This window comes from Bombyx mori, chromosome 11 (genome assembly GCF_030269925.1).
Source record: "Bombyx mori chromosome 11, ASM3026992v2".
Lineage (NCBI taxonomy): Eukaryota > Metazoa > Arthropoda > Insecta > Lepidoptera > Bombycidae > Bombyx > Bombyx mori.
In genome coordinates, this window is record NC_085117.1 from 981,804 (window position 1) to 1,009,576 (window position 27,773).

The 27,773-nt window shown below is 37.9% G+C and overlaps 2 protein-coding genes across 3 annotated transcripts in view; both read left to right on the top strand.

Moving 5' to 3' along the window:
- LOC134199623 (uncharacterized) overlaps positions 1–27,773 on the top strand; it is a 500,100-nt gene that overhangs the window by 332,708 nt on the left and 139,619 nt on the right. The gene's annotated exons all lie outside the window — the stretch shown is intronic.
- On the top strand, positions 5,087–23,969 carry LOC101738427 (uncharacterized). Its single transcript, XM_062670928.1, has 5 exons — positions 5,087–5,130; positions 10,983–11,157; positions 18,752–18,892; positions 20,161–20,331; positions 20,851–23,969. Exons 2-5 carry the CDS (start codon positions 11,007–11,009, stop codon positions 20,919–20,921), a joined length of 534 nt encoding a protein of 177 aa, XP_062526912.1. The 5' UTR covers positions 5,087–5,130; positions 10,983–11,006; the 3' UTR covers positions 20,922–23,969.

Sequence of the window (27,773 nt, forward strand, 5' to 3'; positions counted from 1 at the left end):
CCGGCTTAAAAGACCAACTGCTTTTAGCTCAATTCATGAGCTTAATATGTACAAATTTGGATAAAAACTCAAATTTAATAACAGGTTTTCATAATTAACAACATTAAAACTAATTCAAATTAATAATATTGATATGTATTCAATAAGTTTTTCAGTGATGAATAAATTGATTTCCGGTCGTAAAATTAAATGAACAATAAAAAAAAAAAGATTAATTATCCATTTTATTATTTAATATTCAGTTGAGTGATTTTCAAGCGAAAATGCCTCAAACACTATTAACTACTAATAAATGCTCCAGTGATTTGTGAATTGCAATGGAAAAAAAAGCGAAGTTAAAAATATCGTCTATATTGATAATATACCGCGCATTCCTCATGCTGTTATGCTCATGTATTGCAATGCATACCACTTTTGCTGGTGGTAGGACCTCTTGTGAGTCCGCACGGGTAGGTACCACCACCCTATCTATTTCTGCCGTGAAGCAGTAATGCGTTTCGGTTTGAAGGGTGTGGCAGCCGTTGTAACTATACTGAGACCTTAAAACTTATATGGAGGAGGAGGGGTGACGCATTTGCGTTGTAGATGTCTATGGGCTCCACTTAACACCAGGTGGGCTGTGAGCTCGTCCACCCATTTAAGCAATAAATATAAAAAAAACGGCTATATAGATAATATACCGCGCACTCCTCATGCTGTTATCTGTATTGCAATGCATACCATCTGTAATTTAACTGATATACAGGATGAAAGCCGTGGGGAAGAGCATCGAACCTAGTGGAACGCCAGCCTTGATGGGTCATGATACCGGAGTTAATCGTTGGTAACTTAAAGAACTATTTCAATATCGCGCAGACCAGTATATGAGCTCACGGGCTCAACCTGAGAGAGTTTGCTAACACTATCCCTAACAAGAGCAGCGCTTCCCTGAATCTACTACTGAATAGTAATCGCGACCCACTGAGAAGATCCGGCGAGTAGCTCAGAGGGTGACTAGGATCTTCTGATCATACAAAAAACTAGCGATCGACTTGCATCAGTAACAAACAATACATTGGATATTCCATAAGCAACTTCGAGAAAAATGCCAGACTCTGTTTGAAGGCTTTTGTGATATTAAAGCTCAAAGGAAGTGCCTTGCCTTTGCTCTGCAAGCATTCGCCTCCCTGATAGTAAGAAATAGGTATAAGGCATAGGCTTGGCTACTTCGGTCACAGCCCGCCAACAGCTGGATAACTTAGACAAAGTGATTGTGACGTGCAAGATGAAAGGAACGAGACCCCGCGGCCGATCACCTAGCCGCTGGTGTGACCAAAACCCTAACTGGGTTGTCGGTCGCAACCGCCCTACGAGAAACTAAGGACTGGACGAGGTGGAAACAGCTCATAAGGCAGGCCACGGTCAAGTTTCAAGGACACGATCTTCAGTAATGAAGAAAGCGACGAAGGAGAAGATAGGTTTGGATAGTTTTTCAATCACACATCAATTCTCGCAACGTGCTCTGAGTTCGTCTTGACAAAAGCCCTCTAAAAAAAACCGGCATTTAACCTCCACCTGCCACCATCTTGGGTGATAAATCCTGCTGATTTTCCGCCCTAAAAGTCCAAAATGTGATTTGCACTTGACATTACTTCAGTGTTTTTTTTTAACTCAGATAATACAAGGAAAAGAAATAAGAGCTCAAAGCCTCGACGAGCCAAGGCGTCCTCGATATAGATAGATACACAGTAAGTAACGCGTTATGACATAAAACATAAATAATTTTATTAAACGAAAATAGTCGCCAGCCGTAATCAGTGGAAGCGACACAGAAATAAATGGTAAAAAAAAACATCTGTTATTTCTAAAACCACCTGACAGCTGCCCTAATCCAAAAACTTCCGATACTGATATTTAATTACAATGAAAGCAAACATGGCGCATTAACGGCTTCAACATGGCGACGATGACACTACACTTAGTTTGACACCTGTCACCGAGCTATCATGTCATTTTCACATTCACGCTAAGGTAGGTACCTAACGCTAAATAATCAAAACTAGAGACCCCGCAGTAGTCGAAATTCGACTATAATTAATTGGAATTGTAAGTTTGTACACTATTATGATTGTATTTTATACTTCTATTATCACAAATTTCGCCAAGGCTACACTATAAAAAAATATTAATAAAGACAAACAATATTCAATCTATTCTCAATTTGACCACAGACGTCAAGAACAAAAGTTTGACATTATATTATAGTATGCATGCGTGTGTGCGTCAAATACATGGTATGTAGTGTGTGTAATGTTTTCTTTATTGATTTAATGTATCTTTTATGCATTATTTAAAAAAAAATTATCATCGTGCACTCCTTCTCTATATTCTGTATAAGTGTGGAAAATTTCATACTCCTCCGTCCACGCAATTTTCGTAAAAAGGGATACAAAGTGTTTGCTTCACGTATTAATATATAGATTCCACCTTAATCATAGTCACCTCAAGACCTGAAATCAATTTAATTTAATGAGATTTTCTGTTTATTTTTTTTTGCGCTGCCTAAAGTAAAAAACTATTTGCATGAATTTTATAATAAAATGTGATACATAAATGTTTGAATGGTTCTAAAAATAAAATGTCAGATTTATTTTCTACAGTTACTGCCCGCCAACTCTTAAGCTTAACAACTATTTAAATTTAGTTGACAAGCATTGGAGAGAAACGATCTGACGCAAAACTCGGTTGGATACATACTTAAAAGAATCCTTTTTATCAATGTGCATGTACCGTTGTACCGATTATATTCGCGAATAAAGAAATCTTTAACCGCGAAAATAAGAACTGGGTCACACTTTGCTTTATCCGCAAACAATGAAAACTCGAATGAAAGAAGGGCGAATAAATAGGTTTTACTAAAATCATAACTTATCCAACAACATTCGTATCGTGCAAACCATCCTTTTGTGTCGTCGTGGCCTATAGGATAAGACGTCCGGTGCATTCGTATGTAGCGATGCACCGATGTTCGAATCCCGCAGGCGGGTACCAATTTAATGAAATATGTACTTAACAAATGTTCACGATTGACTTCCACGGTGAAGGAATAACGTCGTGTAATAAAAATGAAACCCGCAAAAATTATAGTTTGCGTAATTACTGGCGGTAGGACCTCTTGTAAACCCGCACGAGTAGGTAACATCCCCTGCCCATTTCTGCCGTGAAGCAGCATGCTTTTCGGTTTGAAGGGCGGGGCAGCTGTTGTAACTATAGTGAGACCTTAGAACTTATATCTCAAGGTGGGTGGCAGAATTTACGTTGTAGATGTCTATGGGCTCCAGTAACAACTTAACACCAGGTAGTCTGTGAGCTTATCCAACCATCTAAGCAATAAAAAAAAACCAGCATGTTGGAAGAAAATGTCCACAGAAAACGCATCTTCACTCATCTCCCATCCACAGAGAATGTGGTGTTTTTTTTTATCAATTTCTTCTTACGAAGGTCTTTTTGCCACAATAATAACCCCTTACTTAAATTTGGATCTGAAATTATTTGACCTTTTCGAACAAAGGAATTGTTCTTTGGCTTTCCCTTGGCCGCTGGGGTCTGCCATAATATATTAAGGGTGGGGTGGGGGGCATATTTAAATATGGGTTATACGGGGTGTTGCTTTTTGAGAAATTTAGTTTTTTTTTTAAGTGAAACTTCTAATGTGACTTCCAACGAGGTTGCGTTAAACTTTCAACGCTCCTGGGGAGGGGGAATAGAAAGAGACAGAGCGAGAGTGAATGCGAGGCACTCAAACGCACGCGCGTAGTATACCTGTTACAGGCCAGCACGAGCGTTAGCAACGAGTAGTGGCCAATATTTTAATGAAGTAGGTATTTAAAAAAAAAAAATATATATATATATATGACGGCGCGCCAGGGATGGCTGAGCGGTAGTTTCCGTCATCATTCGTATTCGGTAGAACTCAGTTTATTGCAGTAAAGTCAATAAAACCTTTTGAATAATAATTATTGAAACTCTCAACAAATCATTTTCGGTAAACCGACAGTTTCGTTCCAACATACCGACTGACTGACTGAGTCGGACTGACTGTCTGACACGGAATGAGACGACTCTGTCCACGTACCGCCATTTTATACTCTGACGTTACGGCGTCTACCTTACATTTTTGTGATATTTATCAAAACAACATTTTATCATTTAAAATAATAATCAATGTAATATTACTAAAGTCGTTATCCACGACATATATATTTATTTATCTATCTACTGTCTATGATTTAGAATACAGTCAAACCTGGGTAAGTGAGAAAACTCTATAAGTGAGAATAATAGCCAGGATCCGTAATTTTAAGCCACCAAAACCTCTATTAGCGAGAAACAGAAACCTTTGTCAGAGAGAGTCGTTTTCCCCTCATGGACCTCCGTAAGTGAGACTGCTACTTATCTGTACAGGACCTCTTGTGAGTCCGCGCCGGTAGGTACCACCACCCTTCCTATTTCAGCCGTGAAGCAGTAATGCGTTTCGGTTTGAAGGGTGGGGCAGCCGTTGTCACTATACTGAGATCTTAGAACTTATATCTCAAGGTGGGTGGTGCATTTACGTTGTAGATGTCCATGGGCTCCAGTAACCACTTAACATCAGGTGGGCTGTGAGCTCGTTCACCCATCTAAGAAATAAAATAAAAAAACCTCTATAGGCGACAGTCGAGCTTTATTTATTTATATTATTTAGGAGGAACAAATGACAACTGCAACTTTAACATCTGCTATTTTATGACTCATTCTTAACTTTCGTGGAAAAATAAGAATAACGAAACAATCAATTAATAAATCAATTAATACACGACAATCATCTTTGACGAGCTCACAGCCCACCTGGTGTTAAGTGGAGCTCATAGACATCTACAACATTAATACGCCACCCACCTTGAGATATGAGTTCTAAGATCCCAGTATAGTTACAACGGCTGCCCCAGCCTTCAAACCGAAACGAATTACTGCTTTACGACAGAAATATAATATTTTTCTTCTCAAAAAACCACATCCTGTACATCAAGACGATCTAATCGTTCGAACAACAGCTATGTACGTCAGTTCGCTTCGGAGTCAGTGCCGCGCCACCGCCGGGACTCGCCAACCGTAAATAACTAACTCTACTCACTGTGTTTCCATAAATACATATATATTTCAATTAAAAAAAAACGAGTAAAGTAAAAATCTTATAAAATTCAAAACAAAAAAATAATATTAAAAGCGGATACGAATATTAAAAACAAAAATAAAAATAAACGACATTTTAATGCGAACACGGCTTTATGCACTAGCTTTCTTTGATATATTTTGACGTTTTAGAAAAAAAAAGAAAAAAAAAACGTAATGAAATTGAAAGAAACTACGTTATAAAATTGTTTATTTATATAAATTGTGATAAAAAAAAATTGTTTCATTTTCGATTCACTTGCACCGCCGGCTTTAATCACTTTAGTAATAAAACACGGATATTATATTGTTTTATTTTACGGCTACAGAACAGCCATTTTGTTCTTTCATAAAAAAACAAATATTGTTAAGGTCGAACTACACTTACCGGAAAAAAAAATTGTTTTTTTATTTTATAATTTCAATGCTAATTAATCTCAATAGATTCGTTTTTACGAAAAAAAATTATTGTTCCCTTAATTAAACGATAATTTAATATGATTCAGCTTTAAGAATGGACACTTTTTCCCTATTTATTCGCTGGTAGCCTAGGGGTCTATACCAGCTATGGCCTGACGGGTAAGTGAGCTCGCGGGCTCGACCTGAGAGAATTTGCTAACAGTGCTTCGCTGAACCTACCACCGGACCAGAAACGCGACCCACTAGGAAGATCCGGTGAGAAACTCACTGGGCTGCGTCTATGGATTAGTTCACTCGTCGAACTCTTCGTTATTATCGACAAAGACGATGACAGGTGCTTGAGAGGCCTAAAATCCGGAGAATCCGATAGTAGACAAATGCCCTAAAGATTTATTTGAGATGATTCTTAAATTTCCTTTTTACTAACCCTCCCTACTAGACTCGTTACGTTCATCCATAGTGTAATTCTAGAAATATTTTCTGCTGCACATCATCCGACTCTGGACCGAACTCCCCTTCACGATAGTTCTCAGTCACTACATCATGCCCTTCTTCAAACGGGCTTTCAGAAGAGTCCTCAGCAATTGACAGTGGCTCTGACATCATTGAGGCCCATCAGCAACAACAATTACATACCACCAGCTTCGTCGTATGCAACCTCTGTTTAACGCCTATTATTTAAAAAACCTTACTGGTGGTAGGGCCTCTTGTGAGTCTGCACGGGTAGGTACTACCACCCTGCCTATTTCTGCCGTGAAGCAGTAATGCGTTTCGGTTTGAAGGGCGGAGCAGCCGTTGTAACTATTCTGAGACCTCGCGACGTAAATGCGCCACCCACCTTGAGATATAAGTTCTAAGTTCTCAAGTATAGTTACAACGGCTGCCCCACCCTTCAAACCGAAACGAATTGTTGCTTCACGGCAGAAATAGGTAGGGTGGTGGTATCTACTCGCACGGACTCACAAGAGGTCCTACCACTAGTAAGTTTACGTAAGTAAGCGTTTGAAAAACTTTTTTGCCTGTAACGAAATAGGATTAGTAGAATAAACTCATTCCTATCACACAACAGAAATATCTGTAGATCGCATCTGCCCATCTCAGATTACGGGCTATAATCAGTAATCAAGTAGGTTTCTGTGTCTTCTTAAAACACAATATCACTTATGCACGCGGTTCAGTTGCGGCAAAACGCAATAACTGTTATTGTATTATTCAAACTCGTAGCAAATGTCAGATCTCAAATGTCGCCTATTTCTGTCCTTAACGTACCCTGGTTCAAGCATTGAAGCTGGTGGTACTTACTAGTAGTAGGACCTCTTGTGAGTCCACACGGGTAGATACCACCGTATATTCGATAGTTAGACCGCGTGTAATTTGTTTCCTAAAGTGATTCTTGTCCAAAGCGGTTGTCTGGGAGAGATCGCTCTTAGCTATAAGACCGTCAATTTATCTCTCCCTGCTCCTAAAACGGTTTCGCGTTTTTTTTCCCCTCAGACAAGTATTGGTCGAGCCGACCTTAATTTAACTCGTAAATATTCAGCCTTCAGAACCTTACGTTAAACAAGATAACATTTACCAGACTAATACATTAACATGCAATGTTCTTTAAGGTCAACAGTTCAAACATACCGCAGTTGCGTAGACATCAGGTATTGTACTGCTAACCAGAGATTCTAATTAAATAAATAAAATAGCTGGGAACAAATCACGCACCTACATCCGGTCCCAATTTAGGATTCGCTGTTTCATGAGTACCAGAGACTGACATATATACTTATATACAATTAAATATATACATAAACTAGCTGTACCCGTCCGCTTCGCTGGCCATTTAAAATTAACATTATTATTTCTCACCCCCATAAAGATTCTCATCATTAACGCCCCCGCAACTGGTGTAGGGAGTCCAACACTCATATAAATATTAGCCTATCCATTAAGTACGTGTATTTTCTACATGGATACCAAGTTTCAAGTCAATCGGATGCACGGTTCAGTAGTTATAACGGAACATCCGTAAAAAACACTGTAGACTTATATAAGATAGATAGTAAACGCATATAAGAGGATGATCAAACAAACTTGTTAATCGTGTTGTAAAATGTTTCCCGGATGTGGAAATCGCTTGTCCGACCGTGACAGAACTACGCACAGCCACCGTCGCAAGCAACGCACGGCTTTAAGCCTCTCTAAAAGCCCTAGAAACTAACCAATAGACACAGTCCACTCAGTTTCTCAACGGATCTTCTCAGAGTCGCGATTCCGATCCGGTGGTAGACTCAGCGAAGCACTGCTCTTGCTGGAGCTAGTGTTAGGAAACTCTCTCAGGTTGAGCACGTGGGCTCAGAAGCGGGAGTAGCCCCTTAGGCTTGTAGATTTATACGACAAAGGCAAGATCTTCCTCCGAGCGAGTGGTATTATTCGGTAGACCGAGGGTCCGAATGTTGTTGTTCGGAACTTGTATATTATATGCAAGCTTATCTTGAAAGTGTCGTAAGCGAGATTCAGACATTTGTCAAATATATTGTATTGTATGATGGCTACCGCCACAGGGTACCAGCGAATATGTAGGGAGAAATATCGTTGCCTCTGTAATCTGTATCCGAAAGAAAATAAAAATTAAGATGTGGTTCGCCTTTAACAAGATGCAAATGGTTTTTTCAATATTTTTTTAAATGATACTTTTTAATGTTTTTAAACAAAAATATGAATATACATTGTGCTCGAAGTGTTAATTGACACTTAATTATGTAATTACACTATAATTTTTGAATATTAATGCAAAACAACATGGAATTTAGACTTTTGCAAATGTATTCTTGATGTATTATCGTATTTTTTATTTTGTTTTTATGAGTCGTGTTTCTATCGCTTTGTTACGGAATATCATTACATAATGATATTTCATTGTACCAGGCCATACCATTGTACATGAAATCGAATAACCTCGCTAGATACACTCCAAAAAGCTAATAATGTTTAATAATGTTACATCTACTTGAAAACAATGGTTCGAACTATCAAACAATAGTTGAAAAAGCAAATCTGACTCATAAATACAAAACATTTATTCTAAGCGTGAATATTATATTTAGAAAAAAATATATCTCCATTTAATTTTAAGACAATCGAACGCATGTAAGCCAATCCAACGTCTTTTTTTTCTCTCGCTAAAAACAGAGCTGACAACCGCCCGTCATTTGCAATTCCAATAGACATAGAACGTTAATAAAATTGAGAGTGTGAATCGCAATGCGAGAAATATTAATTTTGTTTTGTATTCGTTTATTAATTTGTCCCTTTATTTCGAAATCTTAGTGTAAATATTAAGAACGCGTTAATGTAACAAAATAATAATATATAGTTAAAAGAAATTAATTTAATGTATAACCTAGCGCGCCATTCGGCCTATGTTACAAAAAAGCATAAAAATTACGCAACTTGTGAAAAGACAAAGTCTCGTAGAGATTTTTCTTCGCAACACCAAAAAGCATAAAAATGACGCAACTTGTGAAAAGACAAAGTCTCGTAGAGATTTTTCTTCGCAACACCAATGAATGAAGGCATTCTGTAAAACTTCTATAATAGGATTTTAATAATTGCATTAAAAATTTTTTTGTTTTTTCATATTATTGCGTAACTAATAAAGTTTTCGTAGTAGGTCACAGAGATTAACAGTAAAACTCGATTTAATCATGTAAACAGTCATACACGGATAACGACCAAAACGCTTTATCTAATGTTTTAGATCAGTGGTCGGCGAACTTGTTAACCAAAAGGACCATTGAAATATGTTCAGAGTCGTTTTTTTTTATCGTGTATCTTTATTTAAATAATATTCCGTGTCTGGACTAAATGTTTCACGGGAGAGCTGCGACTGAGGGGTCAAACAGCCGCGAGTTGCCGACCACTATATTAGATGTCTATTACAGTTTATCGAATACTTCACTTTATCCCGAAATATTATATTATCTTCTATCTATGTATAAAAATGAATTTCTGTCGAGTCTCGAGTCGCGCTAAAACGGCTGGACCGATTTGGCAAATTTTGGTCTTGTATTATTTGTGGAAGTCCAGAGAAGGTTTAAAAGGCAGATAAATATGAAAATGCTCGGAATTAAATAAAAATAACAATTTTGTTTTTCCTTTGATGTGTCCCCCGTCAGACGGATTCGTTTTGTTTGTTTCAAGTTTATTTTATACAAAAGTTTAGGTCTTTTATTTATCGATTGAGGCACTATGAAGTCTGCCGGGTTAGCTAGTATTTTTATATTTATTTTATTAGCGTGTACGTTAATAAGTATACGGATCCATTGTTTTTCGTTTTCTAACCAAGATGTTTCGAGTTCGACTAGCCGTTGTTCTGTTTGGCGTACTGGCGAGACTTATCGGCGAATCGCATCAAGCCCTCAGCACGTTTGGAGTTTCGAATACGCGCCCGCCGGCCGCTAAGCCAACACCGCCGACGGGTAAGCATTTTCTATTATAATGGGACAAACAAAACACATGTTAGCCAAGCACCGATTTACCACGTATAGGCGTGTCTGCACAATTGGCGTGAAAAATAAAACATATCACAGATCACAGAATGTTTATGGAAATTTATTTTGCGTTTGTGTGTGCGTTTTACGTGTGAACGATTTTAACTAACTACAAAATAAACCTTTCTCTCTTCGTTTTCTTTACAGGACGTAAAATTAATACGTAACAAAACATTGCCATTCGTCCCATTATAAAAAGAAAATGCTTAATAAAATAAAACAATAACTGTGCGTTAGTGAAGGTTTGCATGAAGACATTAATAAGGAGTTCCTCTCAAACGATTTACGCGTAGCGATTTAAGCGTTCAATAGATAGCGGTGAACATTTACAATATTAGGTGCAATCATATTTATCAGCAATCAAAGTCAACAGAAAAAATGGTTGTCTGTAAAATCATTTTACGGACGACAGTTTTACGTAACAACGTCATTAGCAGAAATATACGAACTGTTAGCTCTGATGTCACGCGAGAAGAGAAATAAATGTGTCATAAGCCAACGCTTGGGTCTGGTCTATGCTCCTGGTAACCCTCAGATCAAGCCCACTGAGTTTCTCGTCGGATCTTCTCAGTGGGTCGCGTTTTCGATCCGGTGGTAGATTCTGCGAAGCACTGCTCTTGCTAGGGCCAGTGTTAGCAACACTCCCGGTTTGAGCCCTGTGAGCTCACCTACACGTCACGGAGAAAAAAAAAAAAAGGCTGATCGCGCTTCTCTATCGCTTGTTTCGCGCTCTCGCGTACACGTTAAGGCTCAGGAGGAACGTGACACTTTTTCGTGCGTGCAGGCGGTTTTCAATTCGAATGACAGAATAATGTTTCGTAACGATTTCAGAAAAACCATATCAGTCTTACAATCATGATGAGAATGCAACAAAAGATTGCTTTAGCAACAATGCTACTATGGATCAACTTCGGACGTAATAACGCTGTTTTTAGTCCTGTTTTCGGCGTTATTAAGACAGAGAAACCATCATCGTCCCCGTCTCCTAACTCTCTACTAGCTACTGGTAAGAGACACAGCGAATTTCAACCCAATGTTGACTGTCCTTAAAACTGATTATGTAACATAATTGAAAAGTTTTACTGTTTTATTTTATGCCTTGTAAATTTGAAAACGAAATTTAATTTACAACAAGGAAATTAAAAAAAAAATCACTCAAGATCTCTCCGAATTATATTACATAATATACTTTGTAAATAATAAAGTTTTTAAATTACCTACTTTTAATAAATGTTATCACGTTTGTTTACTTTATGGCAACGAAGCTTGTATATAACGGCAATTTACGTGACATTTGTAATACGTATTTATTTCTATTTCTATCTTAATCATCGTAATGAAATGACCTCCTGAAAATCCATCTGGCAGGGTCAATATAGATTTCCATGTGATTACGATATGTACATAGAGCATACTGTACTATAGAACGTAATAAAATAACATTTGTAATTAGGTAAAGTTAAGCACGTCACTAACACAAGCTATAGGAAAAAAAAACCACCGCTTTAATACATATATATATATATATAGAAAAAAAAGGAAAAACAATCCGCAATAAAATACCGTGTACAACAAAATATGTCGGCCCGTTTGCAACGCTTCGGCATTGCTAACGGTTCCTTAACAACGGTGTTATAGATTGCATTCTCACTTCTGCCTACAAAATCAGATAACTACAGATTTTCATTTAAATCAGCGTGAAGCTTCGATAAAAATGTTCCCATCAAAACTATTCGCGGTTATGGCCGTACTGACGGTCGGATGGTTGAGAATGCCAACGACCGACGCGTTCGGTATATCGTCGTTCGGTAAAGCGAACACCGAACCGCCTAGGCCTGCGACGACCACCGCTTCACCGGGTAAGACAACAGCAATAGATTACACTGCAAAAAAAAACACGCTTTGTTAAAACACTGTGTATGCTTGACTGTTGTGAACGTATTCCCATTGGCGGTGCTACTTAAGTTAATTATCCAACGCCCGAAACAATAGCGGCCACAATTTTAGAATCAAACTTCGTTGAATCGGGGCTAGCTGTTGTTATTTCGCCGCCAGTGGAGCTTTGTCAACGTTAGGTAAGCACCGCTGAGTGCTTGAGGAGTTTAAGCTGAAGCACCATCTGAAGATAAGCTTCGTCTGAAAAGCAAAGCTTCATGTGATCATGTAACTTTGATAGTTAGTCGTATTCTCATACCGACTTTTAAACAGATAACTTATTCGTTCTTTGTATACATTATTACTTATTACACGACTTTCCCTTTTGGCAGCTTGTGGACAAGTCGAAATTTCGGAGCTAAACGTTCAGAACATAAAATTTTTATTCCAAATTAAACAGTCGATAATGTAAATAAAGTACAATAGTTCGCGGATTTGAGATAACGAAATGAACTCTGCGCCATTTTAAATGATTTCACGTGATTATTCCATGACAAAACAAACGAAGAACAATTTAAAAAAACACCCATATTTCCTACACCACATCTTGATATGAAACTTCGAATCTGTGTTTAGACGCTCTCTTTCAATCGGCATTTGAACAAAAACATTCACGCTCTCAATTTGATATTCGAAACGCAATTAATTCGATTATTTATTCAATTGCGAAATAATCAGAGCACGAAATTCAAAAAACAAACAAAAGAAGAAAAAAACTTAAAATTAAGGGACTCTGTGATTAATAAGTATGCGTGTATTTGCTCGCATCGAGATGTGGTGTAGACGGCAAGCGATCGCGGCTATATTACCGCTGTTGCTCACCGCGTGGTTCATCGGGGAGTCGTCAGAGGCGCTGACGACGTTCGGAAAAAGCGTCACGCCACCACCTAAACCAGTAGGGCCAACCACCCCACCAGGTAAGATTAGAAACTGTATCAGTAGCATGCTCCCGCTTAGAGCACCGGAGTTACAAAACTGCTTGTAGGTAAACCGCAAATGATTAGTGTGCTATCACTTAGTTATAATTCGCTTAAAGAAAATAGCATGTTTTTGTAGCGTTATTTTAAGCCAGCGAGTCGTCAGTGCTGAGTAAGTGTATATTTTAAATTAAACTATAAACTAGTGTTTGAAATTTAAAAATTATTGTTTGTTAAAACAGTTTTTTTTTTCTATATTCTTTACGTGACATTTTACGTACTATGGCAATTCTTTTTTTATAAGTTTCGACATCCGAATCGAAGTTATTTTTTGATCAATATTACTTATCACCACTCAAACTTTTATTTCAGAAAATCAATAAAAGAATTAACGCATTCTTTTAAAATGAATACGTCTTAAATGTTCAGGTTTCAATAAATAAATTGCCCATATAAAAATTACAGCCGGCGATATTTAAAGGAAAATGTAGGTACCTACTGTCAAAATTTTCCCTATATTTTGAAACACAAAAAAATGACACATTTAACCTATCAATATTCGCAGACTAATATTGTAAATACGAAAGTGAACTAGTGTTTGTTACAATTTCGTGTCTTACCATTCAATCGATAACCACAAAACAGCGCGTGCACATTGCGAACAGAGAAAACGCCATATTGTTTCCTTAATTCCTAAAAGTCGTCGTGGCCTAAAGGATAAGACGTCCGGTGCATTTGTATCGAGCGATGCACCGGTGTTCGAATCTCGCTGGCGGGTTCCAATTTTTCTAATGAAATACTCAACAAATGTTCACGATTGACTTCCACGGTGAAGGAATAACATCGTGCAATAAAAATCCTGTGTGGTGGTAGGACCTCTTGTGAGTCCGCACGGGTAGGTACCACCGCCCCGCCTATTTCTGCCGTGAAGCAGTAATGCGTTTCGGTTTGAAGGGTGGGGCAGCCGTTGTAACTATACTGAGACCTTAGAACTATATCTCAAGGTGTGTGGCGCATTTACGTTGTAGATGTCTATGGGCTCCAGTAAACACTTAACACCAGGCGGGCTGTGAGCTCGTCCACACATCTAAGCAATAAAAAAAAAAATACTAACTATGGTAGCCATTATTTTTGTATTAAAAAAACAGGACAATGAACAAATGGGATACTTGGGGCCGACGTTTCGAGTGATGTCCAATTTCGGAGTCATATAGAAGGCAAAGCCAAGTTGGCGTCCAAAATACTGGGAGTCCTCAACAGAACGAGGCGGTACTTCACGCCTGGACAAAGACTTTTGCTTTATAAACCACAAGTCCGGCCTCGCGTGGAGTACTGCTCCCATCTCTGGACTGGGGCTCCCAAATACCAGCTTCTTCCATTTGATTCCATACAGAGGAGGGCCGTTCGGATTGTCGATAAACCCATTCTCACGGATCGTTTGGAACCTCTGGGTCTGCGGAGGGACTTCGGTTCCCTCTGTATTTTGTACCGTATGTTCCATGGGGCGTGCTCTGAGGAATTGTTCGAATGATACCGTCATCTCGTTTTTACCATCGCACCGCCCGCCACCGGAGTAGAGTTCACCCATACTACCTGGAGCCACTGCGGTCATCCACAGTGCGTTTCCAGAAGTCTTTTTTTGCCACGTACCATCCGGCTATGGAATAAGCTCCCCTCCACGGTGTTTCCCGAGCGCTATGACATGTCGTTCTTCAAACGAGGCTTGTGGAGAGTATTAAGCGGTAGGCAGCGGCTTGGTTCTGCCCCTGGCATTGCTGAAGTCCATGTGGGATGGTAGCCCCTCACCATCAGGTGGACCGTATGCTCGTCTTCCTACACGGGCAACAAAAAAAACCTATAGAAAAATATTAATACGCTCATTAACACGAGATTGGTTATTAAAAAACAATGGCCTTATAATATGATCCATATTCACCCAAAGCCTGGGCCCATCGTGCCTCTCTATCGCTCTTTCTGCGCTCTCGCTCGCACGCTCAGGCTCGGACGGAACGTGACACTTTTTCATATGTGCAGCCGGCGTTCATCGATTTTTAAGACGTTATCACGTCAAAAAACGGATAGTGTTTTAAAAAACACAACTGTCCGGCCAAAACAGTTCAAATGGTCACAGTAATAATAACACAAAAGAAGCCATTGAAATAATTGAGCTTAACAACAAAATGAGGCAAAGGTGTCATTAATCATTGGTACCTAAATATCGTTTTGACATCTATTGGCTTTGACAGACAATGTCTAATGTCATATTTGATTAATTAAGTCTGGCCGTCTGGTGTAGTGGTAAGTGACATGGTCACTACACAAGGGGGTCGCGGGTTCGAATCCCGCCATGGGAAGATATTTGTATAATAAATATAAATGTATTTTCCAGGGTTATGGATGTATATTAAACGAGCGCCCCGCCCTCGCTTCGCTTCGGAAACATTAAAACACACCAGAAATAAAAAAAAAAAAATAAAAAAAATTAAAAAAAAAGTAGCCTATGTTCATCAGGGACAATGTCGGCTTCTAATGGAAAAAGAATTTTTCAAATCGGTCCAGTACTTTCGGAGCCTATTCGAAACAAACCAATCTTTCCTCTTTATAATATTAGTATAGATATAGAAGTATAGATATAGAAGTATAGATATAGAAGTATAGATATAGATATGTGTATGTGTATAATAAAAATCTTATATTTACTTCCGTTATCTGGTACCTGTAACACAAGTTCTTTACGAACTTATCACGGGACCAGTTAACGTGGCGTGACTGTTAGTAAATATTAATATTTATTTATTATTTATTAAGTGTGACCCTGAGAATTCCCATTTCTTACTTCGACAGTTATAAACGCAGTTAGCAACATAATCTAATACTGGATTAGGCTCCGCAGGGTTCTTGAAAGACATTTGCCAGAAAACAAGGTGATAATGTAGAAAGTACGTGTGTAACACCGAATTGCTAATTAGCATATTCGTAGTAAGTCAATCTGGCAAATGCTCCCTCCATCAGTGCATCTTTTGTTCCGATTCACTTAAAAAGGCGTGCATTTGCCAGATTGACTTACTACGAATATGCTAATTAGCAATTCGGTGTTACACGTGTGCAGCAGACGATCTGTAGAAGCGAAACATTCAGAAGTATTTTATCTCATTCGTTCTCAGATAGAATTATGTGTTTGTCTCTGTCTATTTCAAGTTATCAAGCTCTAGTTGTGTTTTAAGTGTTTTCGTTCCAAAAACATGCTGACCGGTAATACGATTGTAAGTCTCCGAGCACGAGGGTCCCGGGAATGATTTTCAATGCCCTAGACTTAGGCGACTAAAGGACATGAAAAGGTTTCGAGGTCAAATCAAAATTATTGATTAAGCATACTCTTCCTTATATAAAGGCTGGTTAGAGTTTGGCACGCGAGGCGAAGCACGCGATGCGGGGGCAACTCTAATAATGTTTACAGCTCTCATGAAGGGGTATATATTGGCATCATATTCCTGAGCCTTTTGCTTCTGTTATTACAGAAAAAAAGCTGATATGTCATGCGAAAACGCTGTTCTATTGCATTGCGATTAATTTTATGCACAGTCGAGCCCGTGGGCATCAGAAAGTAGCGTCAAAACGATATAAGGTTGTGGTTGAAGGCACTCTCAGCGCCATTTTCAGGGAAAACGCTGATTCAACAAAATGGTGTGACACGATACATATCCGAATTAGGCGAGGGGCGAAGCAAAGTCGCTATTACCCAAAACATATCTCGTCTAAGGGTTCGACGAGCGAACTAACCCACAGCCCACTGAGTTTCTCGTCGGATCTTTTAAGTGGGTCGTGTTTCCGATCCGGTGGTAGATTTTACGAAGCATGGTTCTTGCTAGGGCCAGTGTTAGGTATTCTCTCAGGTTGAGCCCGTGAGCTCACCTACCCGTTTGTGAGAAGCTGAAAAAATCGCTTAAGCTACTAAAAGAAAAGAAGAAGAAGAGAAAGAAGAAAAAAAAAGGTCGATTTGAAAAGCTCATCTCCAACATTTTATTATCTCCAGTAGTGTGTACGTCCATCGCAACGAGCTATAGGGAGGGACCTTCGACCTGACCTGCTGAAACTGGAAAGGCATCTGGGCCATCAGTAATCCTTCATTCATAAAAAGAGGGACCTTCTGTTTTTCTTATCGTATTTCTTTTCCATCATAAACATTAACGCTAAGCTACTGACTTCAAATTGAATAAAGCACGTAAACAACGAATTGATTTGTTAGGTTATTTATTAAATATTCTAAAAATTGATTCGGATGAAAAGCCTGTACCTCAGGGTTGCTCATTAAAATATTAAACCCTTAACCCAGTTTACTGGCCCACGAACACAGATGGCGCTGTCAGATTACCGCGCAACCAAATTTACACCGGCCAATTAGGCGCCAAGGTGTAATCTTAGATCTAACCTAACATTAAAATTTAAGGGTTGTGTTACATATTTATTTTTCTTTATTTATTAAATTCAATACAAAGCCAGGCTTACGCGTCAGTATCCTAGATTTCGGACAGAAATGCGTTTAAAAACGCAATTGCCCTGGCCGCTGGACAGTTCCTAGCTCTACGGGTCGTCAGCCCCGCCAACGCCGCGAATAAGTGGCGGTGGAGCACTCCCGCCCGCGCATACTATTGCGGGACGAATAGTGACATTTGCCGTAGTGCCAAGGGATTATTGACTCTCTTCCGCAACAAGTCGTCGTGGCCTAAAGGACGGACGTCCGGTGCATTCGTATCTAGCGATGCAACGGTGTTCGAATCCCGCAGGCGGGTAACAATTTTTTACCTTCATAACCTTAACCCTTCAACCCTCGATATGATAATTTTTTGAACTTCAGTTACATACGCTGTTGCTACAAATATAAATTCAGTTAAATGAATTCTGAAGCTATCTTTAGAAGCGTCGTCTAGAATATGTCAGTGCCGCGGCAACCCTGAAGTTGAGGTTGTATTGGAGGTCACGGAAGCGACTTCCTGTTACGAACTACACTATTATTCACAAACAAAGCCATTCTTCAAGTCGAAAGGCCGCTATTGTAACTTTATTACCCCTTTGACTGGCGTGTAGGTCACCGGTGTCCTACGCGGCGCACTGAATCATGTCGATTTCTGTTATAAAAGCTCCCAGTAGACTAGACCCAAACTCTGATGGTTAGATGACGACCTCAAAGTTATCGGTGTCAGGAACTGGAAGGAGAAAGCCCTGAGCAGAGCAGTCTGAGAGACATACTAGCTAAGGCTAAGGCCCACCCTGGGCTGTAAGGCCAAGATGATGATCTAGTAGACTCCGGGAGAGACAAATCCGAACGATACTGAGAATAAATCTATTTCTGAGATACCTGAGAGAGTCCGAATAGAGTCCCTTCTTTATTTCGCGTGAAAATCGTGTTTTTGGATCGCTCGTAATTAACACCACAGTCGAAACAATAGGAGTGTAATTGTTGCAGCGGCTTACACAGCTTTAAGTTAACCACTTATTATTTTTATTGTCCTATTTTCGGCGGTAAAAAATCTCGTATCAAATAAGCGCGAAAAATAATCTAAAAAAAAACGAAAGCGTTAATTCTTTTATTCAACTCAATATACCTGCCCAATGTTGCAAGCCTTCAACCAAAATATTACTTAACTTTTTTTTTTTCTTAATAAAGCCACTACAAATTTCTACCATCCGTTGCAAGTGTTGCAAGCTTCAAAACGTTTTTATTTTTTCTATTCGACTTTAATTTTTCAGCCAGATCATGTTCTCATCAGTCGGAATGCGCCGGTATTAGCGGCAGTTCGTGCGTTAGAACGCCTTACGACTCGGCGACCCGTTGCTTGTGCGGCGACAACTCGCCTCCCGTCAACGGGCAGTGCGAAGCGCAAACCAAATGTGAGTACAACCAATCATTACCCTTTTCCATACATATCATTTTTTTTAACCGACTTCAAAAAAGGAGGAGGTTCTCAATTCGACTGTATGCTTTTTTTCTATGTTTGTTACCTCATAACTTTTGACTGGGTGAATCGATTTTGATGGTTCTTTTTTTATTAGAAAGCTGTCCAGTTCTGATAATGGTATCCATGAGAAAATTCATATAAGTCTTAAATTTGCATTAAGTACGTGCGCGACAAATAGATGAATAACTCAATAGCTCAATATCACGCCAACCGATTTATCCGATGATTATTGTTTTTAGTGTATATTGTTTTGTTTTGGAATATCTCTTTTTTTTCTATTTGAATTCGGTTTTTGTTAAAGCATGTCTATTTACAATTATTTCCTTTATTGATGCACAAAACAAATTACAACCATAGAATTTATAAGTTTCAATATTTATTATAACAATCTGGATTGCAATTCAAAACAGGTGCATACAGAAAAATGTGTAAAAAAAATACCTAAAATTCTTTACATCGCATGCGCTACTACCCAAGCGAAGTCTGGGCGGTCCACTATTAATTTATAATTCTGTACAAATAGACTGAAGTACTCACGACGAATAGATAAAAAGAATTGCATATAATATATGTATGTATTTTTTACCTACAGCTATATGTTTCTTTTATACACAGCATTCTCTATTACAAGAGAAATATGATTTAAGGATGAGAAATGAAGAAAACCACAAACACACCGCAAAAGAAGTTTCGCTTCTTTTACGTGCACCAAGTTATACGCGCAGCATTTTCTTTCTTTCTTTCTTGTGTTTGGCTACCAACGCTCATGATCGTCTGCAATGTCAGGAGCAGAGTCAAGTCGTTGCCTACCGTTAACCCACCGAACTTGAACACGAGGTATTCTAACAAAGAAACCTTCGTTATATTAGGGCTATTGAACCGGATCGTTGACCCCACTAAAATAGGTCCATATCTTCTTTTTTTTGGCCCGGGGCTGAACCTCCTATGAAATCTCCGCGCCTAGAGTGCGCGTGGGGTATGTAGGATTGGTCCGCGATTGCGAGACCGCGGGTATTCTTAGGGCCTTATCGCACTAAACGACTCACCTGCACTCTCACACTTTACGTCTGATCTCCATCCGGAGTCAAAACCCGGTCAGAGTAGGGGTGTTCCCGCGGTCAACACTACAACCCGACTCGTGGCCTCACCAAGCACCAGGTGTCCTGCATACATCTCTCTAAGCTTTCGACTCTGCTTCAGCTCTGTACCACGTCTGCGCGACCAGCGACGAGTGCGGTGACGAATTGATCTGCGGCGTCCCGAACATAACCTCGACGGCTCCAGACCATCTCTACGTCCACTCGCCCCAGGAGAAGATCTGTCTATGCGACACCGACAGCGGATTCAAAGAGAAAGACCACGCCTGCAGCGGTACGTTTAGGGTTTTTTTTTTCGCTTTTCTCCACCCATAGGCTCGGCAGGTCCTATGGTCGGAGGTTCTAGGTTTTTTTTTTATTGCTTAAATGGGTGGACGAGCTTACAGCCCACCTGATGTTAAGTGGTTACTGGAGCCCATAGACATCTACAACGTAAATGCGTCACCCACCTTGAGATATAATGTCTCAGTATAGTTACAACGGCTGCCCCACCCTTGAAACCGAAACGCATTACTGCTTCACGGCTGAAATAGGTGGGGCGGTGTTACCTACTTGTCCGGACTCACAAGAGGTCCTACCACGAGTAATTACGCAAATTGTAATTTTGCGGGTTTGATTTTTATTACACGTTATATTATTCCTTCACCGTGGAAGTCAATCGTGAACGTTTGTCAAGTACGTGTATTTCATTAGAAAAATCGGTACCCGCCTGCGGGATTCGAACACCGGTGCAACCACCGGACGTCTGATCCTTTAGGCCACGATTTATACATCGTTTTTTTTTTTTTCACAGACGCTGATATCCTGAGAACATCTCTATTCGCTATCATAATCTTTTCGTGTTTAAGAAAACTATTTCAATAAACAAACAAACTTTATGTCGGACACTATAATTATTAATAATTTCGAGTACAAATCGCACAGTTTTTTATATAATGTTTCGTTTCATTGTGAATCTAAAGTAATTTAGAAAAATTGTTAATTAAAAAAAAAAAAAAAACACGCATCTGTATCTGGCAACATTTCTTCTACAGCTATATCAAGATAAGACTTTTTATGCGACCATACAGTCTATAAATTACAAGCGTCACTCAAAGCGTATACTCAAAAATGCTTTTAAATTTTTTATAGCCAGCATCTGCATAAAAACAATGGAGGCTAGAGGTAAGGAGAACCGTCTCTGTGTGTGAAAAAGTGTCCGTTAAAATCTGCTAAATAAAGATGGCGCTACAGTAGCAACCGGGTAAATTTAAAAAAGGCGTTGAAAGTTATTAGAATAAGATAGAGAAATAAAAAACGACGAAAGCACTGTAAGCACTACAAAATCACAAAAAGTATTTTATTTAAAGCCGATAAGAATGTGCAATCGATGTCTCCACGTTTTACCACAGCAATAATTTTAGGTTATATTGACGAAATTAGTTTGGACTACGTAAACATGTGAGGTCTTGTATATGACACTGTCACTAATTACTCTAGTCATTACATATATGTAATTTCCTAACTCAGCATACTTCAATCAGTTGACAACTGCTCAATTCATATCATAGCCTGTGCTTAAGCTAGCGCCATTGTAGAGCATTTTCGAACTGTTATTTAGTGCTGAAAGGGGACACTTTTTCAAGCTTCTCCCATATGAGACGGTTCTCCTTACCTCTACCCTCCATAATAAAAACTTTAAGGATATTCTTGCATAGATTAACTGCACTGAAGGAATTTTAGCAAAACGATATATTTTTGGCGCGAAAATTAAATTGTATCTCTGTAAGGAAGCAAATTAACAAAAAAAAATTTAGACATAGTTGCTTAGAGGCACTCTTTTTTGTCACGAGTAGATATTTTCATGGCGTTAATAAATAAGAATAATGTAAAATACTTTATTGTTATGTCAAAAAAAGGAAAAATTGCTCACTTTATAGTTCTGTGTAATCTTCTTTTTTACGGCCATTGCTAATGTAACTTTTCAGTCCGCGCGAATCGTTCCACTTGTAAACCTAGTGTTTCATCACATGTAAGCGTGTCATAATGGTGACTTACTGTTTACTAAGACACAAGGGGTGTAAAATGGAGCAGAATCACGAGACTTAGCATATTTAAAAAAAAAACTATTTAAGTATTATATTGGGCCGTTTACTGAAAAATTATTTTTTAAATTTTTTACTGTATTACTAAATAAAATTTAAATTTGAAGCCCTCGTTGCTAAAATCGAACTTTTCAAAATAGATCAGCGTCTTGATTTATGAAGTAAGGTTTTATTACAATTTAAAGTATAATTAAACCAGGAGCACAGCAAATTTACGTTACATAATTTAGTAAAAAAAAAGTTCCTTCAAAATAATTTGTAACGCTGTAAATTTTTTGCGCGCTTAAAAGAAAAAAAAAAGTTTGTTATGAAAAAAATTAACAGAACATTATTTTAACTAGAAAAAAAGCATTGGTAATTATTTTTCACCAATAATCATGATTGTTCAAATGAATCCGTCCATTAATATTATTGTAATTTAGCCTAAGTATTTTGATACAAAATGTGTCTTATCACACAATATGATACGTCGACGTCACAATAATATTTTATCTGCGATATAACGTCTTGACCGGCGTCAACCATTGACACACTTCGAGATATGAGAGGCTGTTTAGTTAATGCGACATTTACGCAAGATTACAGAGGAGCCATTTAATATTTAAATGTTGGAAAATATAATATATCTACATATTAATACGTGAAGCAAAAACTTTGTATCACTTTTTACGAAAATTGCGCGGACGGAGGAGTATGAAATTTCCCACACTTGTAGAGAATATAGAGAAGTGCACAATGCTAATATTTTTTTAAAATAATGCATAAAAGATACATTAAATCAATAAAGAAAACATTACATACACTACATACCATGACATGGGGTAAATTGGGATCCTGGGGTAAATTGGGACAAACCTGCGGAAGATTCTCAAAGTACCTGTAGCACGGAATCTACCTAATTTTGTTTATGTTAATATTTATCAATGTATAGAAGAAAAACCGAGTTAACTATGGAAGTACTAAATATGAGTTAAGTTGGTCCCAAAAATTCGTCAAATTAAATTGAAAATAGTGGTTGAAAAGTGAGTTTTAAAACAGCTTAAAGAACTTTTAAAAAAAGTAATATTATCGTTGTTTTTTCAATAAGATCACAGTTTATATAAGTTTTTAATACACCTGGAAATACCACAACAAACGGTAAGTTGCAATATTCTTATTTTAAATACAATATTTCGACAAAATAAAAAATGTATATTTTTTCCTTTCTTTTTGGGGAAAATTGGGACGTATGTAGGGTAATTGGGAACGAGACTGGAAAAATTAGAGACGAGAAAACACAAAATTGGAACGCCAAAAGACAAAATAGGGATGGCTTGTTAGGGTTGTCACTGATATCTTATAATAGATTTTTTAGCCTATACTATCACTTAATTGCGTGATGTAAAGAAGGTTAATGTGAAGGTTAAAAGAAAAGTATATATATAATTACTTTTTTTCGCGACATTTACCTTGTAATATCTGCCGGTCGTATGTTCTTTATAGCAATAAAAAAAATTAAAAGTTAAAAGAACTCAAACGAATCAAAACTTTTGTTATTTCAGAATCTATTCACGCATCGAATCATGATTTTGTTAACATTCAAAACGCACACACAAATAAAAACAGGCCTCAGATTTTAAATGTAACATTAATTAAAAATCCGATATATCCAATTATGAGTGAGTGAATTAATTGAGTTTAGTTATTTAGCTTAGAAAGAATTTCTTTTATTTTTGTTATTATTGGCAGTAATCAGATAAAGCTGTTTTTTTATCTTATTCACCTGATATCTTACTCTTGCTCAAAGATTATTTTGAAAATGTTGATTAAATAAAATTGTATTATTGCATTTCCAGTCCTTTTGTTTTCTATTTTTTATTCTATTTTATCAATTTGTTTCAGAGTTGTGATTTTTAAGGAAATTAAATAATAATTTTCTAAAATATAACACGCACATACTTTTTTTGATCATTGTATTGTTGATTATCATTCACGTCACATCGCTTCGGAATAGAAACCAGCTTAATTTTTTTTTTTTTTTTCTTTTTTTTTTTTTTTTTTTTTTTTATTGCTTAGATGGGTGGACGAGCTCACAGCCCACCTGGTGTTAAGTGGTTACTGGAACCCATAGACATCTACAACGTAAATGCGCCACCCACCATGAGATATAAGTTCTAAGGTCTCAGTATAGTTACAACGGCTACCCCACCCTTCGAACCGAAACGCATTACTGCTTCACGGCGGAAATAGGCGGGGTGGTGGTACCTACCCGTGCGGACTCCCAAGAGGTCCTACCACCAGTGATTACGCAAATTATAATTTTGCGGGTTTGATTTTTATTACACGATGTTATTCCTTCACCGTGGAAGTCAATCGTGAACATTTCTTGAGTACGTATTTCATTAGAAAAATTGGTACCCGCCTGCGGGATTCGAACACCGGTGCATCGCTTACACACGAATGCACCGGACGTCTTATCCTTTAGGCCACGACGACTTCACTAATTTACACTATGTTGTGTATTGTGCTTAAATTATGGATTGTATTCATCATTTCGGTCCATATAAATAATTATATGGCACCTACCTGTATATCGCAGTACTGCGAGTTGACAACCCTTACAAATATCCCAATTTAACCCTTAACCGTGTCAATTTACCCCGGACGCTGGGTAAATTGGGACGGCCATTATTTTACCGATTATTTCTTTAAAATGAATAATTAAAATTATGTAACGGTTTTTATCACCTAGGTACGTTCAAGACTCAACTTATTTCTTTGGTTGAGCAGTGACTATTTCATTGGAACTATTTTAAAATTCAATCTGAAGGTCGATTTTGTCCCTATTTACCCCATTGTACGGTACCATGTATTTGACGCACACACGCATGCATACTATTTATTGTCAAACTTTTGTTCTTGACGTCTGTGGTCAAATTGAGAACAGATAGATTAAATATTGTTTGTCTTTGTTAATATTTTTTATAATGTAGTCTTGGCGAAATTTGTGATTATAGAAGTATAAAATACAATCATAATAGTGTACAAACTTACAATTCCAATTAATTATAGTCGAATTTCGACTACTGCGGGACTACTAGTCAAAATAAAAAAAAAACTTCAGCTATCTGAATGCAGTAAATATAATTGAAGTTTAATATAAAACATTGAACTGTTGATGCTAATACCAAATTAAACGCGCCTTTAATCACAAAGATAAAGGTAGCGTAGCGAAATTTCGCTTAAACTAAAGAGCCTTGCAACCTTCGCCTCGGTGTCAACAAAAAAAAAGATTTCAGTTTGCTATACAGGCGTATTTTATTTAGTTTTTTAAATTTAATATGTTATTTTAATGCTAAACATTAAATGCTAAGATAAAATTTAAAAGTTTTAAATACGCTCAAAAATTTAATTACCTACCTACACGAATAAAAAAACGTGTGCAATTCACACGTGGATGAAGTGAAACCTTCCAAAATTAAAATACAATTATCCTAAACGTCTTAAGTATATGTAAAATTTTGTCATTAGTAAATAATTGTAAGGTAGCGCCCTCTGTGAATTGATATTTTAATTTCACGTAGAATCCTAAATTAAAATTCACTACAAGAGCTTTCATACACACGTTAGTATTAAAAAAATCTCACAGATGGCGCTGTATTAAATAGTATGTATATTTCTGTCTCACTCTTTGCTGGCTTCATCCTACACATTTTTGTATTTGTGTCTCTTACCTGTCGTTTTTTCCGTTGCATCCGGTTTGAAATCACAACGATTCTAAAGAAGTTTTCACTTCAAAAATATTTTTTATTCTATTTAAACTTTTCGACGCGATGAAATTATCTAATTAATGACGACCTATTGGTTTCAATAACGTATTTAATAATTATGTATTTACTTACGATTACTTACTAAACAAATTTTCATCGATTGCTGAACAGAGCGAAATGATTTAGTTTATTAAAACTGCTTTAACAACTGCTTAAAACTTAAATAAAACTCCCGCTCAAGTACAACATGTACTGAAAATCGTAAAAGGATCTATTGTTACAAATCCTTCTTGCAATATTTTTTTTTTACCTGTGAGATAAAAAGAGGCTATTTCAGCTTCGCCCTAGCATATAGGTTAGCTCACGGGGCTCAAACCTGACGATGTTGCTAACACGAACCCTAGCAAGAGCCGTGCTTCGCAGAATCTACCACCGGATCGGAAACGCGACCCACTGAGAAGATCCGGCGAGAAACTCAGTGGGCTGTGTCTGTGGGTTAATTTACTCGTCGAGCCCTTCGTCGCAGGCGACGGGTTCGACGAGAACGATGACCGATGCTCGAGGTACCTAAAAGCACCGTTAGTGGATCGGGAGGATCTGAAATGACGTGTTTGGGGCGACGTCGACTGCTTTCCATTCTGTCCGCAGGATCGGGAATGTAGTTACCGGCTGCCACGATGAGAGGGTTTTCGTAACGTGCCGCTTTATCGAAGTTGCCGACTGTAGATACTTACTGATGGACTCTAGGTCCAGGTCGTCATGTAAGTCGATGTTCCTGACGAACCGCGGGGCTCCGACGGCTATCCTGCGAAAACGGGATTGAGTAATTTGTAGGGGTTTTAAGTTAGTGCGGGCCGCGTGAGCGAACACTACACTTGCATAGGTCATGACGCGGCGTATGCAAGTTTTGTAGTCACCTTATTTCTAAGGGACACTTTACTTCGCTTGCAAATTATCGGATAGACGCCATCTTTCAATAAATTGTAGGAGCCTGGTTTTGTGCACTTTTAAAATCACCACCCATATGGCAAAGGTGTTGAAATTTTACGGTCATCTTTCAAAAATTTGTTTTATATGCGCGTTTAACAGTATTCAGTACCGTATTCATTGGACATTTGGCGGGAACGCGAGGAGTGAAGTTGTGTGATTTGTTTTATTTTGTCTATTTAGTGTTTCTTCGGGTTTAAATGTGTAATAATGGTGGTTTATTAACTGTTTAATATCTGTGAAAGTGCACAAATGTGGGAAAATGAAACAAAGCCGCTGGACGTAACTTCTCGGGATCCTCCAAAAAGTCCTCTGAAAAAATCTTAGTAAATGATTTTACTTAGATTATATTTCATCCCATTTCATTTCATTTAATTTCAACCCAGTTAATTAATGTTTCAAATTAATCATCTTCATTTCATTTCCATAATATCATTTATTCATAAAAATATGAATATAAATTAAAATAAGACATGACTTAAAGGTCAAGTCATAAAATCCCTTAAAAAATCAGTATTCATTTTGAGGTTAAGCGAACTGTCAATCGGGATACGGGCTGAAAAAGTTTCCAGCCGTGAGCGGCAAATTGCAATTCAAGAATCCACCAAAAAAGCAAACCAGTAGAGCAACTGGTTTAAGAATGTAGCGATCGCAAACGTAGTGGAAGTATGCTGAGTTGAACAATTTAATATTTTAACTTTTGGCGCCATCTTTGACGTTAGATCTTACGCTACGCGTTTCCGACTGACACTTTTTCATTGATCGAAGCTTTTTTCATGCTTAACCTTCCCTCCACTTTCTATATTTAAAACATACATACCTACATAGTGTAATTGTTATTTTTAAGATACATTTTTAAGCTTGAGATTTAATAGACTTTAGAAGAGTGAATTGAG

Bases quoted from the DNA above. Each gene is read 5' to 3' on its own strand.
- LOC101738427 (XM_062670928.1), top strand. From the start codon at position 11,007: ATGATGAGAATGCAACAAAAGATTGCTTTAGCAACAATGCTACTATGG. The intron at 11,158-18,751 runs GTAAGAGACACA...TTAATTTTTCAG, and splicing joins TAACTCTCTACTAGCTACTG to CCAGATCATGTTCTCATCAG. The intron at 18,893-20,160 runs GTGAGTACAACC...ACTCTGCTTCAG, and splicing joins GTGCGAAGCGCAAACCAAAT to CTCTGTACCACGTCTGCGCG.